Here is a 19,166-nt window from a genome sequence, read left to right as displayed (position 1 = left end):
AACGAAGAGCATACTGCACCTATACTGAACATTCGTTCCTTATTTGTGTTCCCATGACACCTTGTCAGAGGTGATGCCGAGATGTTATAGAAACATGATGTCTATACATTTTTTTACAGGAAAGAAAAAATAGCACCGCGCACCCTTCCAGGTAAGAAACATTAATGCACATGGCTTTAGCAGTGAGATTATGTCCAAAACAGTCAAGTTAATGGCATATAACCTTAATTATAATAAAGGACGTTCTCACGTCCGCTGATGATTTAGGTTAGTGAACTATCTGCTTTAAATAGCTGTACTTTAGGCACGCTTAAATATTAACCACTTGGAACGACGTCGGTCGTCCGGCTCCGGTGCGTCTTTCTCGATTTGCCCAATCGCAGCGCTAATATCGTGGCCGGAGTGCTTACCGTAGGACATCCGACCTAATCTCCGTAGGACATCCGACTTAATCTAAAACCTCGTAAAACACATATCTACTCTGATTAAAGCGGGGCTATCGCGCAGCGTGAGCTTGAAGCATTGACGCTAGACGACACGACGTCGATATTACGTTTGAAAGAGGTTGCATGTGGTTGTATCATTATTGAACACACTAAAAAGCAGCGCTAAATAATTGTGAACTGGTAAAATATTCTTTCAAGACAAGATTTCGATTTGTTCGGAGGGAAAAGGTTGATCACCGTAGCTGGTGACAACCTATAGGAATGCATTGCCAAATACATCGTTGGCCAACTTGAGGAGCATTTGTACTCATGCGTTAGCCAATCACGTGTTCTCATTTTGGTTACGTCACGGTCGAAGCGAACATTAATACTGGCGCTTCTCGGGAATTATGTTTTCAAGCCCGTCTTGTAGGTGTGGCGCGTATTCTGATTTCTTAGATTTACACCGAGTGTAGCGCAGAAACTGAAGGCGAAACTTTAATGTATTATTGAATTTTGTGCCGAAACCTTCAATGCCGGTACTCCAGTGCGAGGACCACAGGTTCCAAAGTATTTTTCATTACTTAGACCGTTTCGACGCAGGTGAAGTTCATAAATCTTGCTAGGTAGTCATTCCTTTAGAATGCGGCGTTCCCGGTACTTTGAAGAGCAACTGTAAAAATCTATGACGTGATGGCGAGCAGGGGCGGGAACTCGAGTGTGACGTCGCCACTCGTTCTTCCTTCTTGCGTCTTTTTTTTTTTTTTTTTTTTACCGAGCCTCATTTTGCAGCGAAAGTGGCCATATTGCGGCCATATTTCAAAGGCGGTATTTAAAAGACAATTATGGAGTTTATGTTCCACCACGATATGATTATGAGGCATACTGCAGTGGATTTATTTAGAACACCTACGGTTCTTTAACGTGCCCCCAATGCACGATACGAGAGCGTTATTGCATTTGTATCCCATCGAAATGCGCCCGCCGCTGCCGGGAATCGAAGCTACGACCTTGTGCTTAGCAGCGCGGCGCCATAGCCATCAAACTTCATCCTGGAAGGTTTAACATATCGATTTCTCTTTAGTGTCCATATAAGTTACCGTTGCAGCAGTATGTTACTCGGAACACAAGGGATATACTTTAGTCTGTAAAATACTTTCACGCTTTGAAATGTTGCGTGGGTTCTTTCAACGGCAGTTCTTCTCTCGCGAAAACACTAGTATTTTTGTCTTTGTGATATATCTTTATCTGTAAATGCCTCACAAATTTCGTAAGCTTCATGTCAAACTGCGGTTGTTTAGCTGGAGAGCTGACAATGCACCGTTTGCAGTGTGTACTGTGCATCGATGGTGGATCCCTGCAGCATCGATGGTGGAAAATAAATTGTAAACATGCGCAATAATATTCGAGCAAATAATATGAGCTCCATTTCTATACTTGCCCGAGTTTGAAAAAAATCTTGTGCTTACCGCTTCCGCCTTTTTACTCAAAGTGCGCAAGAAGATTACACTTAATTCACCTTTAAGGGGGGAGGGAAGGGAGAAGCGAGGGAAAGGGGATAAATACTGCGTAATGAAACAGCGTCGGGCTTTCTGTCTAGTTTACTCGGATTCGACAGACCTATAGAACAGCAAGACTAGTACGTCTACTTGCAGTAGCTGATATCTCCTGCAGGGGGTGATGGGAATACGAGGGTGATATATATTTTTCGGGCTAACTGCACAAGATGTTAAGTGTATTATTCAAAGATGTGTACCAAGATGTGAGACAATGTGGGGAAATTTCATTTATTGCAAAGTATCAATAAGCGCGCAGTATTTCACAAACGTTGTTAGACTAAAAACGCGTCGCTGTATATATATTCGTAGATGTTCATTAATACGCGTTCTGTGCTGTCTCTCTCTTGCACCTGCAGCTCCTCGGCAGCTCTGGTCAAGTCCTCGCTCAAAACTGCACGAAGCTCACCGAGATCCCATTGACCGCCGACTACTCTGGAAATTCTGTCGCAAATGGACCAGGCACAAAACAGTGCTCTAAGAATAAAGCGCCCGCAGGCAGCTTGTAGATAGCCAATTTTGCTCGAAGGCATCACGAGATCTGTTGTGCTTTTAGCCACATATGAAGAGATGTCGGTGACCAATGTTCGAGGCTGACAGGGCGATTGCACGATCACGTCATTCGTAGCGTAGCCGAATTAGCTTTAATTCATCCGAATTTCGGTGATTTAGAAATCACACGAATAACTTTGCCGGGAACGAACACCGTCCCCGGGTGCTGTATTTCAGATTGTAGCGTTGATAACGACAGCCTCTTTTTCATTTTTTGTGCTCTGTTATTTTCGATCTTGTATACTTTAGGAAATGAAATTCTCTCGCCACAGCATCATACTTCTCATCACCTTACTCTTTGAATATTTCTATTGACTGTCGTTTATTTATCTCCTGCATATTTGTCTGCGCACTGTCCCTCTGACATCTTTACCTCTTGCTAAATGAACACAGTTTACTTCTTTGTTACGTGCACACACATTGCACGAGATCGCACGGACACTCATTCTTCGTGCCACGAATTATACTTTGGGTCAGCCTAACGCGCCCTGTAAAGTGTACAGCCATCCCTAACTATGAATGTACGCTCGGGGTATGTCAAAGTCAATTAACGAAGTACGAAAACAGTTTCGCTCAGGTCACTGCATCTCCGGCTTCCAAGTCGGTGTGAACGGATCGCTGCCTCGGCCTTGCCGTCATTATTTTGGGCGCTACTTGTTCGTCATGTTCACGACGTGTTCGGCAAAGAGAAATGATCACACAAACCCGGAAAGTGGTCTAGATTGCCTTGTTAGTAACACTGAAAAAATGATTTAAATAAACAATTACCGTATATCTTTCAGCCAGCTGGTGGTTACTCTTCATTGAAGTCAGAATTGTGTTGCACGCTGAAGAAGTATGCTGGAAGTTCAGATTACGAATAAACGGGCTATTGCCCGCGTGCAAGCGCTACTTTCCCACTAACTGATATATATTGAGGTTTTGCCGCCGCCATATTTAATGTTGGTGCCAGGGTGTCTTCGAGTAGTTTGTGTTCAGCTATCTCCAAGTCTAGAGATTGTGCATTTTATTATAATTATTTTGTGCAACGAGACGGAGAAGTTGATATACCTATACTAACGTATATAGGGGCTGTTTTTTTAGACCATAATTTTTAAAGATCGCCTACGGCAGATAGCATAATTGTTGTATTTGAACTGGATTACACGAAGTGGCGGACATTACTCGCCCGGGAAATAGAAATGAATAATGGACTAATTAAAAATGTCCTAACTAACGTTTGAATTAATTACATTAACCGTTAAAGAACCCCAGGTGGTCTAAATTTCCGGAGTCCCCCACTACGGCGTGCCTCATAATCAGAACTGGTTTTGGCACGTAAAACCCATAATTTTTAAAAAAATTACATTAACCAAATTTGGCATTGTTCAGAATTTTAGCCGATGAGTTTGCAAGGAATATATAATTAATTCACGTGTGATCTTTATAACAAATTCTAAGAATCCCACGTGTTTCGAGATGTGCGCCGAGAACCCTGTGGTAAGAATGCATTAGTGTGCCACTTACATTTTTAACAAATTGCCGCTTTATGCATTGAAGCACAAAAGTATAGCTGGAACGCTCATGTATTTCGTCGCACACTTTGGGAATTGATATCTAGAAACTAGTGTCGTCCTGAAAATTCATTCCAACTGGACACGGCTTGGAAACTCATCGGGTGCAATTAAAAAAAAAGATTTGCCGTAAAGTAATTATTTGAAAAGTTAATTTGTGAATTTCTGTTTATAGTCAATTGTGCATTTTGATTGTGTTATGCACCTCTTAGAGTAATCCAGCTCTATGACCAATTTTGCTATCGGCGACAGGCACTTATAAAAATTGTTTAGCCTAAAAAAATAAAGCAACGAAACGCCCGGTATAGCGAATCTCGTTAGGCAAACTGAACTCCCAAAGTTATTTTCGAGCAGTGATAGAAAAATGTCCGCTTTGAAACTTAGCGCCAGCTCTAATGGGAGAATTTTCCGAGCACTCTAGACGAATATCTAGTCTATGTAAATATGTCTACCCAGATAAGATCTTGTTCCGAATTCACGAAGCTTTTAGTTCGTAAGTTGTCTCTGCCATAGCTGGCCGCCTTTAATAATGTACTTCGCCCAAAATCACGATTGGCTAGAATTCACTCTGAAAAATAATTCCAGCGAAAGAGCTTTTTGTGAATACCGGTCCTTATTAGGCAACCTACAAACCAATTGAAGTATGTTACTTTAAGAAGGTCAGAAGGTTTTTTTTCTCACTTTATATAATTCCCGGTTTGATATTCTGCTTATGTAAGCAAGTCGAGTTCGTTTGGACGAAAGCAGCCAGATTTATCTTCAATCTATATGATCACCACGTCTCGTCGTCATCTCGTGCTCATAATTTATCCCTGCAGTCCTATAGATCTGCAGCGCTCACGAGAATGCCTTGCCATGGTGCAGAACATTGTTAATTCGTCCTGTGGCCTCACAGCACCAATTTCATCAACCCTTCCGCGCGGAGAATACGTCGCAGTTACCTGCTAACTGTTGCCCATTTTGCTGCTTGTTTATTTTTTTTGTTTATTTATTTACGTAGTTTATTATCCCACCAGGACCAAACGGCATGACGAGGGGAATTTTTTTACAGTCAGAACAAAAAACGACATATAAACAAAAGGAGAAACTAAAAATAGTACACAATTGTTGAAGTTCTTTCTTCTCAACTAGGGTGGCAATGTTTGCAGGAAGAGTAATTCCACTCTTCGGATGTTCGTAGTAAGAATGACTGGAAGAAGCATCAGTCTTAGCATGATAGAATTCAACCTTGTGACAATATTCTAGCCAAGATGATCGACAGATAATGGGGAGGGAGAATCAATTGATCGTGCAGAGAATAATGGTGAAATATCTGATGAAAAATACACAGACGGGCAACTCTACGTCGGGGTGTTAATAACGTTAGGTCGAGGCTAGATTTCGTGCTGCTTGTACTGGTAGTTCTGTGATAGGCTACAACGAGGGGAGATGCTTTGAACTATTTCTAATGAATATTTTAGGTTTCATGGCTAGGGTCCCAAATTGATGCGGCATATTCCAGTTTGGAATGGATTAGTTAATTTTTTATGTGAAATAGAGAAATGGCCCATTGAGCAAAAAAGCCGGCGTCTGTCGTCTGTATAGTAGCGCAACGGGACATAAAATCGCATTGCCGTTGGCTGCGACCCTAAAGATACAGATACCATACAGATAACATCACCAAAGAGCAAAAGGTTACAGTCGACATGATAATGGAGATTAAAATGTATGTGATGAGAATGTGAACAAAAATTGGGGTAGCTTGCACACTAGTGGCGCAAGGCTGAAGACACAGCGGTTCCTAGCTGATCATGGCTGTACAAAGTGATGCTAAGTTATACGTATTAAGGCCAAGTGATGCTAAGTTATACGAAGTGTATAAGTATTTCCTCGTGGTCCGTGGCATCGGGGAACGCCTCGCGAAGCACTTGCAATCCGAGCACACGTAGGGGAAGTCCATGGGGCGAAAGCTATGCACAGTGTACGGGCGGCGCGCAGCAGACGAAGCGCCGGGATAACGTCACGGTGCCTACGCAGTAGCGCGCAGTTGGTGGGAGCTCGGCCGAGCCGCCTCCAGAGGCGCCTCCTGCTAGGGAGCCTACATGCAACGCCGTTGCATCTAGGCTCCCTACCTGCTGCAGTCACGGACACCGCAAGCGTTCGGCACTAATGCGGGGAAATGGAGAAGCGCGGTTGGCGTCGGCAGCACCTCTGCGCGAGGCCTCGTTCGTGATGATACAATTTGTTTCTCTCTCTCTCTCTCGCTCTCATTTTCTCTTTCATTCTCCCGAGCATAGCGCGCGACACTCCGCGAGGTGGTTGCTAGGAAACGCATTGGCAGGCAGGTGTGGAGTCGCTGGTTTCCATGGCTACGGCGCGGCTGGCTTTAACAGCTTCGCGGTTAAAATGATATTAAAGGTGACGTGCAACAAAGAGCAACTGCGTACGTGTAGTTTTAACGCGATAGCATTAAGGGCCCCGTGTCGCAGAAAATCCGGCGTCGGCAACCGGCGTGCGATGCGGGTGGCGGAGAAAATCCCCAACAACCTCGACCGCGCAGGCCTTCCACGTGGTGCAAGGTGTTGGTGAACAAAAATTGAATTTCTCACAGTGAAATCCGTCAGGAAAATGGTAAAGTTCAACTTTACCATTCGGAGTCAGATTCGCCGTCGGACTGTTCACCAATCGGCGTCGGATTGTAATTTGAATGTACGAGAAAACCTAATTCTGCTATCAGGAAACTCAAACACAAACCCCTTTTCTAGCATTTCTACCAGACATACAGCCGCGCGTTGCGTTGCGAACGGGTCCCGATAACGCTATCGCGTTCTACTCTTAAAGGCGAAGCTTAAGCGTCCTCCAATTTTGTCTTCTTCTTCTTCTTTCTGGGTTTTACGTGCCAAAACCAGTTCTGATTATGAGGCACGCCGTAGTGGAGAGCTCCGGATTAATTTTGACCACCTGGGGTTCTTTAACGTGCACTACAACGCAAGCACACGGGCGTTTTTGCATTCCGCCTCCATCGAAATGCGGCCGCCGGGGCCGGGATTCGATCCCGCGACCTCCAATTTTGTCGTATTCTAGAGACCATTAAAAGCACCTCTCACATTTATGATGGTGTGAGAGGCAGGGGCCAAATATTTATTGGCTTCTAGCCTCCTGTCCGTGTGCTTCGATGTTCATCTAAGGGAAGAACACTGTGCCTTTCAGTGTTTTACAATGTCTAGCACAGTTTTCTTTTTGAATCCCACTACGCGGCCCGATGAGTGTCGGGCCCAGTGATGTCTAAACATTTGACAGTGGCAGTCAAAGACAGACAGTGGCACAACGAATAGCGCAACTTCGTAGATAATATAACGAAGACAAACACTAGAGTTTGTCAGAATATATTGTCAAACCGTTAGTAGTAAATCATGATAACAATGGCGAACACATGCCGCGACAATAGACAGGCACATGTGAAAGCTTGAACGGCTTCAGCAGCACTTAAGAAGCAAAACTGCACAGGTTCTGTTCTACTTTTTTTTCGTTCAGTAACTGCGCAGTTTCTAACTCTCTTATCAAATTTGAGGGGTCCCTTTCGAAGTGCCTTCGAATAAAGGAAGCCCTTTGTGGCGTGAGCTACACTGGCCGAGGTTGAGCAGTTTCGCGTGGCTCCTGGAGAGCCGTGCTGCGCATGCGCGAGGAGCAGTGACGTCACACGGCGCACAGCTGGCGCGCCGGGCGCTTGCCCGGCGTTTGCACTGGGCCCGGTGTTTGCGCTGGGCGTTTGATCGTTTGCGCTGGGCGTTTGCCAGTGCGGTATAGTCATGGAGAAGGAGAGCGAAATTGCTGCTCAGTGGCGCAGAAGAGCGGAGAAGCTTAACTCATCGGATCTCGAAATAGTTGCCTGGCAATTAGCAGTTGAGCGTAGGAAGGACGAACAGAAGAAGGCTAAACGTGCAGCGGAGACACCGGAGCAAAGGGAGGAACGTCTAGCAAAACGGCGTCGCCAGGAGGCTGAGCGACGTGCCCGAGCATCTGAGCAGCAGCAGCAACAAGAGACGCCGTCGATGACGTCAAGGCTTACCGATTGACTGACTATACGGTGAAACTTAGCGAAAGCGCCAGTGCGACTCGGACCTTCGAGACGGACTTCGTATACAATCCGTTTGGATATGCGTGCGACGTGTGTGAAAGACTGTGGCACATGAAATACTTGACGCCGGTGAGTAGTGCCATGCGTGAAACGTTGAGTTTAGCGGCGCCGCCTGAGTGGGGTGAAACCGTGGAGCGGGTTTGTACAACGTGCAAGAATTTTCTCGTTAAGCAGAAGATTCCACTCTGTAGCGTTATCAATTGGTATCGTTACCCGCCCCTTCCACCAGGTCTACCGGTTCTGAACGATGTGGCCGAACGCTACGTATATCGTGGCATAGCCGAGCTAAGCCACTGCTAATTTTTTCCTCTAATTTCTTGGCGGTGCAACACGAGAAGTATGTATACAGGGGGGCGTAAGCACCCCCTCTGTTTTTGATGTGCGCTTTCGGCATTAGAAACAGTGCGACAGTGGTGCCTTTATTAAATCTTACGCGTCACACGCAGAGTTGATCGAACATGTTATGTATACTGTCAGGAACAGCAGAACGATGTATGTTTTGTCAAATGGCCTCTGCAAATAAGTGACTAAATTATGGCACGCGCTTGTCTAGCCGACAAATTATTTTTTTTTTTTGTGACACTCGAATCGAGCTTCAGCTGTCATATTTATGGTTTATATCATTGAAATCTCGTTATACACGTTCCCTGACATCTTGGGCCTTCTAGATAAAATAAAAAAAGGGGTGGTTAAGTTCCAAAAAGTGAGGTATGTGTCGTTGGCGCAGGGTGTCGTTGGGGCGAGCGGAATTTCGAGGTACCGTCCAATTTCTCAAGCCTTTTATATCGGGGGTGAGAAACTGGCTGCGGAATTGAGGCACTCCCGCAACAGGTGGTGAATAGTCGGGCTGGCGCTCGTGTTGCAGGTCATCCTTCTCAATCTCGTTCTCAATCTCATTCTCGTGTGAAGGGCAGTTTTTTTGCTAAGGCTGCCGTTTATACTGGAGATCAGCTGGTTGAAATGACAGATGACAGGGGCACAGACAAAAAGTCACAAATTCGGCTTGACTAAAAGTTTTTGTCCCGTATTGTTTTTTTGGCAACACGTAACAATGCGCACATAAATGCAACACAGGGGCACATGTATTGATAAACCAATGTTAATATAAGCTATGGGGGGGGGGGGGGGGTAAAATTGGGTGACTTATACAAAGTTAAAAGTAACAAAGTTAAAAGTAAAAACACGGCAGCAAAAAAACTGACATGAATGTAGAAATTGCACGTGTCATGCAAGTTACAGAAAAAACGGAAAAGTAGTTCACGCGCTTGTTCTTCATTTTCCGAATCCATTGTCTGACCCACTGGGTCTGCTCTATATTTAAACAAGAGCTTTTTTCAGTCTATGCGCCACCATCAAAGTGTTAGATTCCTCCGTAGTGTTCTCAAGGTTACCACCAGTTTAACCTTCATTGCGGCTTTACTGTGCGAGCAATTTGTGTGCATGCTCATGACAGGAAGCTTGGGATAGCAGAAGAAAAATGGTCTAATTTTGGACGTACATATGAAAGGAGACTGCGTGCGCCACTGAAAGTTTAAATGTTCCGAGCGATGTCACCGAGATCGCACGTCGCTCAAGTACTCGCCAAACACAATGGAGGAGTGATAAGCGCCTGTTTTATCGCGCTCGTCTCGAGTGATACAGGTATACCCATCCTACGGTGCTGATAAGCGCAGGGGTGTACTACGAACATGTAGGTTCGTGCGAAACTATCGTGGCAATTTCCCTCAGAAAAACTCCACCCCTAAAGAACTATGTGTCACTGCTCCTGACAAACAAGAATCTCCGCTGAACAACGTTTAACATGGAATGGTGGAAGTAAGTTAGCCTTTGCTGTTTTTTTTTGTTTGGGTAAATTTAAAGCAATTACTGTCCTTGAGCAGTGTGGTCTGTAGGATTTCGTGCACCAAATGGTAGCTTCTTGCAAGCTCAGCTTGGTGTTTTCTTTTTCAGTGGTTTCTTCTTTTTTCCGATTATGCCATGTACTATAAACTTTTTTTTTATTATTTGCATTTTTGATCTCGCACATGCGCGTTACTATAGTGCTGGTAGCTCAGGTAATGTTGCGGATTAGTTATTTATTCTTGCGTACTACTGTATATATATCAAATTAAATCAACTTTGTCATTTCCTTCATTAAAAAGGAAGGAGCAAATGTATGGCGTGACAGGAGCGGACCAATGCTTTTACGCGCCTTGAATGACACTGGTCACAGGCAGTTTCCAGGTGTTCTTCCTTTTTCTTTACAGCAGAATTCTTAAAAATCGCCGGTGGCGTATAGCACAAATATAATTCAGCTTGATTTCTCGAAGAGGCGGACATTACTTGACGAAGAAATCAAAATGCATAATGGTCTAATTACCGAAACCTTACTAACCAACGTTTTAACTAATTTCTTTAGGGCACATACCGCAATTCTACGATTTCCCACTCGGAATAAATTTTGAAACAAGCACCAGTTTCAGATAAGCGCTGTAAAACACTGCGGTGAAACTGCAATGTTCTTAATTGCACTTACTTTAAGAAAACTTTTCCTTTTTATCCATTCAAGCTCTAAAATAAATCGGACAGCAATGCATTTTGTCGCACATTTTAGCAGGGCTTATCTCGGAACTGGTGTCACCCTCAGAATTCGTTCCAAGTGGATATGGTTTGTAATATCTCACTAGCCTAAGTTCGTAAATAGTAATGTGCTATAAATTAATTTCTACAGTTCATTCGCAAAATATTGTTAATCAGTTGATTATGCTTATTGAGTTGTACAAATAATAAAAATCTGTATTATCTCTAAAGATAGCCATATATTCGATCAATATTTTAAAGCAGAATGGCACCTTGAGTTACCTAAGCATCATGGGCTCTTATTATTTGAGTTGTGCTTACTTAGAGTGCTAACCTAAAGTAGGGATACTGCAACTACTTAGTCAATATTTTCGCGCTGTGGAGATAAGAATGTCTGTTATGAGCTTTGTAAAGTACGACAACCACGTTTTCCGGTGGACCAGGCTTCAAGTACGGTGAAGTTACGCTAGAAAAGCCCGTGCTGATACGCTGGGTCTGTCGGATACAATAAACTAACGAAGCACTTACATCCAGTGGTGTTTATACCACTGGATGTAAGATAAGTTATTAATCAGTATCGGTAGCATCCATCATGTTGGGTGGTCCGAATCTATGAGTCCATGCACATAGCATAAGCATGCAGGCCAGTTCGTGAAATGTCGTATCTGACACCGAGTTGAATGAACCAAAATGATCCCAGTTCAGTTACCTCAGGGCAATGGACTGCCCTACTGATTTCAGTCTATGAAAAAGAGTTTGCTTATGCTATTGTACTAGTGTTTTTTTTTTCAATTGTGTCTACCATTAATGTGCAACCTAATGGTCAATGTGTAAGGTATTTATCTAACCGTTTATCTTTTGTTGTATTAGTGGATATTTTTTTTATCCGTTGCTCATCTATTCGATATTGCTGCGCCTTTCTTTCTTTCTTTCTTTCTTTCTTTCTTTCTTTCTTTCTTTCTTTCTTTCTTTCTTTCTTTCTTTCTTTCTTTCTTTCTTTCTTTCTTTCTTTCTTTCTTTCTTTCTTTCTTTCTTTCTTTCTTTCTTTCTTTCTTTCTTTCTTCGCTATAAAGTTTAATACCGTTAGTGCTGTTACGGAGGTTGAAACTTGTTTCATTCGAGATCTGGCGAACGTCCAGATAACTCTTTGTTTGATTTTCATTGTACAATGTTGCCGACTGCAGCCATGAACTGTAGGAGTCGACGGGCTCGTGACATATTCGTCATGAGCCCAACCTCGGCCTTTGCTCCTCGGCCTTCCCCATGGGAGCATGCGAAATGAAGTCGATTCAAACGTCATAGGATTTCGGGTGCTCTAACCACATCGAATAGAAGCGTTACAATATATACGTTGTCAAATGGTTGACAATGGAGGCTCACTTCAGGGACAAGGCTTTTGTAGTTACATACAGCCGTGTTTTAGAGTTACAGCCGAGCCGAGTTACATACAGCCTGCAGTCGAGGACGGCAGAAAACTAGGGCGGGGGGGGGGGGGGGGTGATGAGGTTAGGAAATTTGCAGGCGCAAGTTGGAATCAGCTAGCGCAAGACAGGGATAATTGGAGATCGCAGGGAGAGGCGTTCGTCCTGCAGTGGACATAAATATAGGCTGCCGCTGATGATGATGGCAGCCGTCTTTTCAACTGCGTTGCCTGGAGTGTCATTAACAGTCGACACTATCAGCAAGTATTACCGCTAAATCATACATGTTAAGGATGATGGCAGAACAAGTCAGAGCTGAGTCTCCGCAGTCAGCTGCCATTTCTTCCTGCTATAACGCTGTAAGCAAAACAAATATACAGCCTTTGCGGCTTATGTAGGGCTCGGGTGATAATCCTCATCAATGTAACGCACGCTTCCTTTATTTTCCACTCGAAATTCACTATGGCCAGGAACGCTGTATAACGCTGATGTGCGCATAGTCGTTTGTAACTTGAAAGTACCGAGATCGCAGTGGTGAAGAAAGGAAATGTACTCAAAAGTAGATCATAGATATCATTAGGTGACGTGAAAAGCTAAAAATAATAATTTGGAGGCGTTATGTACCGAAACCACGGTTATAGATGAACACAATAGGGGAGGGGGAGACTCCGAATCAGTTATGACGACCATCGAAATGCGGCCTTCGGGGCCGGGATCGAACTCACGACCTCAAGCTTAGCAGCACAGCACCATAGCCTATAAGCTACGGCGGCGGGCCATGAAAAGCTGCAAAGGGTTGACAGTTGACGGTTGACAGTTGACAAGAACTTTATTGAAATGTCCTGAGGAAAAGAAAAAAAAATCAAGTTGGTGGGTCCGCCCATGACGGAACCGGGTGGTGGTGGCTCTCGGCGACGTCGCGGGCCCTCTGAACGGCCTGTCGTTGACGCGTAAAGTCTGTGCTTTGCAGTAGGGTGTCCCACTTGGACCTGTCGTGAAGATCAGAGCCCGCGTTGAACGGGCACAGCCAGTGCATGTGATCGAAAGAGCAGTACTTCTGCCCACATTTGGAGCACGATTGCGGGAAGTTGGAATCTATCCGATTGAGCACTCTGGGGGTGAGGTACGATCTTGTCTGTAAGAGCCTAAACGTGACAGACTGAGCCCTGTTTAATTTTGGGTTAGGGGGAGGGAATTTCCTCCTGCTCAGTATGTAGTGACATGTGATCTCGTTAAAAGTCGTAAGAGGGTATTTAGGAGAGCAATCCTGCAATTTTTTTTTCTTAGAGTGCATGAACTAACTTGAAAAGAGCAACCACTGCATGTTTCTCCGGGACGTAGCCTGCAAGGCTACGTCTGTGCGTTAATGCATCTGTGCGTTAATGATTAATTGAAGATATTTTCCTAGACCGCGCGAGAGCACTTTACGGCTACATCGCTCACCAACTCCTAAAAATTTCCAACGCTATACTAGCGTCATCGCTGGCGCACATTGTATTTAATGAACAAGGAATATTTAAAGAAGATATGTCTAAAAACAGCTATATTCCAACCTTCCACCACCTCTTCTTTTACCGTTTTCTGCTGGAACGTTCCAGTATGTAGTCCAATGATTTAACGTTCCAACAGTATTTCCTTCCTTAAACTGGTTCCTTAAAACAGTCCAGCCCGTGCTCTTCGAGCTGTTTAGTTTTACTGCTGCATTATGTCCACTTTCATGCTCGGTCTTCCTTGGCACAGCTACGGTTTATGTCAGTGCCTTCCGTGCGTTTCATACTAACCATCTGCAGTAGAACTTATGTCACAGTGGCGGACATTAGATTTGTCGTGCTGTATTTAGCTTCGTGCGCTGAGATCCGTCGCGGTGGCTTAATGGATATGTCGTTACGATGCTGAGCTCGAGGTTGCGGGTTTGAACCCGACTGTTACGGCCGCATTTCCGTGCCTGGGGTGAAATGCAAAAATGCTTCTGTACTTAGAACCCAGGTGGTAAAAATTAATCCGGAGTTCCCCACTATACGACGTGCTTCTGAGATCGTGATCTTGCCTCGTAAGACCCCAAAATATAATTTAAAATTGAACTGTTTTTATACCGCTAGATGTCCTAAAAGCGCTCGTCGTACACGTGAAGTCCTTGTTCACTTACCTTTGAGTGTGAAGTAAAACAGTTCTGCGCTTCATTTGCATGGTCCAGCATAGTTACGACGGTGCTGGGCATCGTCGGCTCGTCGATGGCGATAAGGGATTGGTCCGTGTGTGAGGATCCGACGTACTCGTGCGGTAAGTGCGGAAGCCGTTTTCCCGGATTTTCGTTTCCGTTACTGGGCACACACTTCGCAGTTATTGGTAGATGCATTGCTTACTGGTATTAATGTCATTAGAATTAGGTGCATTTCTGTCGGTAGCGCTGCAAGGAAGGGGCTTGCGTTGGAAAGCAGTCGAGCAGGCGTTTAATGACGAGAATTAGAAGAGAGGAGACATTACATCAGACTGAAAATGCGTGATCCACAAAACAATTTATACGCGAAAGGAGGTAACGCATCTGTACATAGATGTATATATGGATGAGTGACTGACCGTCCGAAGATTAAATGTCTGAAGGATATTGCTCGGTCACAGTGGATCGAGAACGAATTGTATAAGACGGTAGCTTTGTGGCTGCATTTAACTGCAAGATGAGACAATAACGGGTGTTGCAAACAGACTGAGTAGTTGTTTTTGTTGTTATCCTCACGACTTAGTAAAGCTTCAGCGATTAATTGCCGCTTCTTTTATTTATTCGTCCTTCAATCCCGTGCTCCTGTTCGAACCTACCTTTCCTCGTCCTCGTCTTTGTTAAAGCTGTTTCTTTTTTTTTTTCAAGTGTGTTCGTCTGTCACAGTACATGGGGTTACTCTCGCCAATCTGCCGTGAAATATACAGTGCGATGGACCATTTATTTGTAACGCTGGACAGCCGAGAGACGGGCAATAGCACAGTCAGCGCCAACAGCTCGAGAACTACCCCCGCGCACCGGCGACAAGACGATGACAGAGCATGTGACATGCATGTTCGGCTGTTTCACTACCATAGCTTTGTCCGGCACTGCATAATGGAGATATTTAGGAAATACAATAAGTGCAACGCCAGTACATTTGCCCGCAAGTACGCGGACAAACATCTTGGAACTAGTGCTTGTCTCGGAACACCTGCTAAGTGGACAGGCCTTGAAGCACTAAGTGGCTAGAATTTTATAGCTGCATCAGTGTTTCCCAAGATGATTAAGTAAAACATAATTAGTTAATCCAGGAAATTAAGTCGCTAATGAGTGGTTGTAACGTGGTTTACAATATATCTGCCGGCGCGAATGATGTGTCGCCACAAAAGTGAATTCTTGGCGTCCGACTTCATCGTTTTAGAGCGCTGCTCTTAGGCGCGCCCGTTCCTGGGGCGAGCCTCGGCGTGCCTTGTTGTACCTCGTAACCGAGCGAACGCTGAGCGCAGCGTGAGATGAAAAAAGCGGCGAGAGCGAAGTGGTGCGAGGAGGAAAGCGGAGAGGAGAGTGCGGCGACGTGGCTACGAGATGGCGCCAGAGTAGCGCGCTTTGTGCACAAGCACGCTCGGCAAAAATGCGCGACACTGCTCGTCTGGAAATTCTGTCGGTGGCGGCTACTGCGAACCGCGCGTCAGCCACGCGCTGGCCCCAAGCGCTGGCTCTCGCGATCTCCAGATTAGCAAGGCAGCCGCGCCACATCTCGCTCCGTTTTGAACAGGAAGCTTTAGCCTGGGGCCAACTCTGATGGCGCCTATTCAAACACATGTAAAACGTAGAAACGCTTTTATGAAACAACCCTTGGGAGCATTTGAAGGAAATTTGTTGCGTTTGGGAGATCAAGTTAAATTCGAGCGAAGTTTGGAGAGAGATAGGAGTGACTTTATTTGCACCCGTCAAATAGATGGCGGGGTAGAGGTTTCAGCCTAAACCCACACTCATCCTCCCTAAACGTCGTAGGAAGATTTTTTATTTGGGGCCCGAAATTTTTTAGAAAGATTGCCCCAAATAGGTATGTTAAAAAATAGAAGCCCAGTGTTTACAAACTGCGTAACTCTGTTTCAAAATCAGATACTCTTCTGTAAACTTCATTTGTTAGCACATTTAATATCTGAATTTACAGTTTACGTCAATTTGTTACCATGTTTAGCGGCGTTTTGAAAGAGCTCTACTAATATTGATATATTTCATAGAGGTGTATAAAAATTAAATTTGTCCGCTTCAGATTTATTATTAGGTGCAGTTTGCGGAAATGTGATATCATTTCTTGTTGCTGAGTTACAGGGTTATAAAGATAATAGTTTCCTTTTTTGAAATATTGTGATTTTCAACAATAAAAAAAAACGTTGGCGGCGTAAATCAAAATTCTGTTTCCAACGGTGTAGTGATTGCTGCGAAAAAACGATTTCTGTTTTTCCATGTATTTAGATAGGAGTCCACGAGCTAAAGCTTCCCAGCCTTAGCCTATTTCAAAACGCAGTGTACTTTATGCTTACCGATAAAAAATCAACTAGGCTCGAGCGGACCCTGTCAAAATCCATGACATCGCAGCGAGCCGGCGCGGGAATTTCAATGAAACGGCGGCAACCATTAATTGTTTCTCGGTAAAGAAGGACTGCAGTTCGTTATAAAAAAATACCCAAAGACGTAACCTATAGCGAGCTGCGAGACGCCAATACCACTCTAATACGGGAAGACACTTCGTAAACTGTGGCGTGACAATGAGGCGACCATTTTCTCCACTAATAATCAGCATTCGCCCGCTAAGTGAATAAATAAATGTAAGAGTTTTAGAAGGCTGTATATTTTACGGATATAAAATCGATAAAGTAATTTTTAGTGTCCCTGAAACAAGCGCTTTTCACTGTCAGCGGACATTAAGGCGCCATCTTGTACGCTTTCCAAAATGGAACGGAGGCGGTCCGTTCCATCGAGCCGCACACGATTGGTCAATTTGAACCGTGACGATCAAATTGACCAATCGCGTGCGGCTCGATTGAACGGACCGCCTCCGTTCTATGTTGGAACGCGTACAAGATCGCAACCTAATTTACGAGTGTGTTTACCCTGACTGGCCCTTTGTTATTTCTCTTACCTTTTCCCATCTTTCGTTTTCCCCTTATCCGAGGTAATCGGGCACCGCCTTGGTTAACCTCCCTGCCTTTCCTTCTTCGTTTGTCTCTCTTTTCGCTGCCATGCCGTCGGTATCGGTCCGCCGTCGTCATTCCTTCGTCGTCATGAATGGGATTCGCATTTTCGAGAGCGACAGGTTTTCATTGAGTGATCCGTTTCCGCATAAAAATGCATCCATCTTGGTCGTGTGCCCTCTATACTTACAAATGGTCGCTAAACAAAAACAGCATTCCTAGAAAAAAAGAATTCCTTGTTTAAACTGATTCCCACAGCGCCCGGGTACCACATAAATTTATAGTCTAACCACTCTTCGTAGAACAACCAGAGCCGCGACCGTGTGACTCGAAGCACTATGCTCGGCTCTGGCTAGGCGGTGGGTCTCAATTCTAGAGCTAGATTAGGTGTAGCGGGTGTGTGATACCAGCGCACCCACAAAGCCGTGGCCTGAATTTGAATCCGCTACCCGGTGGAATGACGGTGTGCGTCCTCGGCCTCATGAGTGACCGAGATCCAGGTGATCTGTCGCTGGCCAGATGTGCTTGTTCAAAACACGAGTGCGGCTTGGCTGCAACCTAGCCCAGCTGATCGACTGACAGTTGAGTGTCCGGCACGGTGATGCGACGGATTAAGGTTGATGTCCCACTGTCATTTTTTTATAGCGACAACTTTTCTTTTAATAGGTTTCGTTCCGGAGTTAAACGCCCAGCATCCGTTTCTATTCGCGCACAAATAATGTTTTAGAGAGCAGCTCTTAGGCTCCCGTTTCTGCTGTGAGTGCGTCAGCGTTGTACCTCGTAACCGAGCGAACGAGCACAAAGAAGGGTGAAAGCGAACGTGGAGCGCAGAAGGAGATGAAAGACGGCGATAGCGAAGACAACGTGATGAGGAAAGTGGAGGATTAGAGCATGGCGAATGCGTGAGAAGAAAAGCGTGGTGCCGCGCAAGACGGACTTTGCGGCGATAATGCCCACGAGATAGCGCTAGAGTAGCACACGTCGTTTGTATGGAAACAAAGCGCTGCATGAGCGGAGGTCTGTCTTCGGCTGCGGCTGTGAATTGCGCCCACGCGTCACCCACGCGTCGCCTCTCGCGGTCTCCCGATTAGCGCGGAGGTTGCGCCACTACTTCGCTCCGTTTGCAACGTGCCGCACGAGATAGATTGTCCGCGCCAGCCAATACATCGCGAACTGAAAACACGTATAGCAGCGGTGCTCAAATTTTGCGTTAGGGAGTATCGTAATCGGCGGTGAATTTTTTTATAGGATTTCATAAAGTCTGCTTTGAAACGCATGTCATATTCTAGAATATCCGGTATTTTACCACAGGTCCACTTCCGCCCATAATACCGGAGAGCTACATCATGAAGTACGAGTGGATCGACCTGGTGCGCAATCAGACAGGGTGGGTGGAGGAGTACTTCGACAGAGAGAAGCTGCGTGCCAAGATCTCGGTCGTTATACGCGGCGAGAAAGTCGTCAGCATATACGACTACTTCAGCGAGACGGTGGCCACGTACAGCTCTGACAGACCCGGAGGTAAGGCGATGCTCGGCAGCCATATGTGTAACCAGCAGAAGATCAAAGATTTGTAACATGTAAAAATACATGAATGATGGATTATGCTAAATCATCTTAACATTATTGATCACCAATGCGCTCAAAGACGCAAGTTATCTATAGAAGAGGTAGCAGTTCTTTACAGAGATTGTTATAGAAATTATGTCGTAGTTTTTTTTTAGTTTTTGTTGATATTGGGGGAAATTTTTGTCGAGAAGCAATTAGATTTCCGGTATGGTTTTAGTGAGGGAGAAATGTAATTC

General features: G+C 44.9%; 1 protein-coding gene across 2 annotated transcripts in view; it reads left to right on the top strand.

The window, feature by feature from the left end:
* The first annotated feature begins 9,879 nt into the window (after positions 1-9,879).
* The window catches only part of LOC119455864 (uncharacterized), a 32,555-nt gene continuing 23,268 nt past the window's right edge, over positions 9,880-19,166 (top strand). The window contains exons 1-3 of one of the 2 annotated variants that reach the window (XM_037717379.2): positions 9,880-10,018; positions 14,378-14,463; positions 18,673-18,882. In XM_037717379.2, coding sequence (XP_037573307.1) covers positions 10,005-10,018; positions 14,378-14,463; positions 18,673-18,882 — 310 coding nt within the window. In that variant the 5' untranslated portion in view covers positions 9,880-10,004. The remainder of the gene's footprint in view (positions 10,019-14,377; positions 14,464-18,672; positions 18,883-19,166) is intronic. The other variant, XM_049669381.1, reaches the window with a different exon arrangement.

This window comes from Dermacentor silvarum, chromosome 6, assembly GCF_013339745.2.
Source record: "Dermacentor silvarum isolate Dsil-2018 chromosome 6, BIME_Dsil_1.4, whole genome shotgun sequence".
Taxonomy (NCBI): Eukaryota; Metazoa; Arthropoda; class Arachnida; order Ixodida; family Ixodidae; genus Dermacentor; species Dermacentor silvarum.
This window is presented reverse-complemented; position numbering and strand designations above follow the sequence as displayed.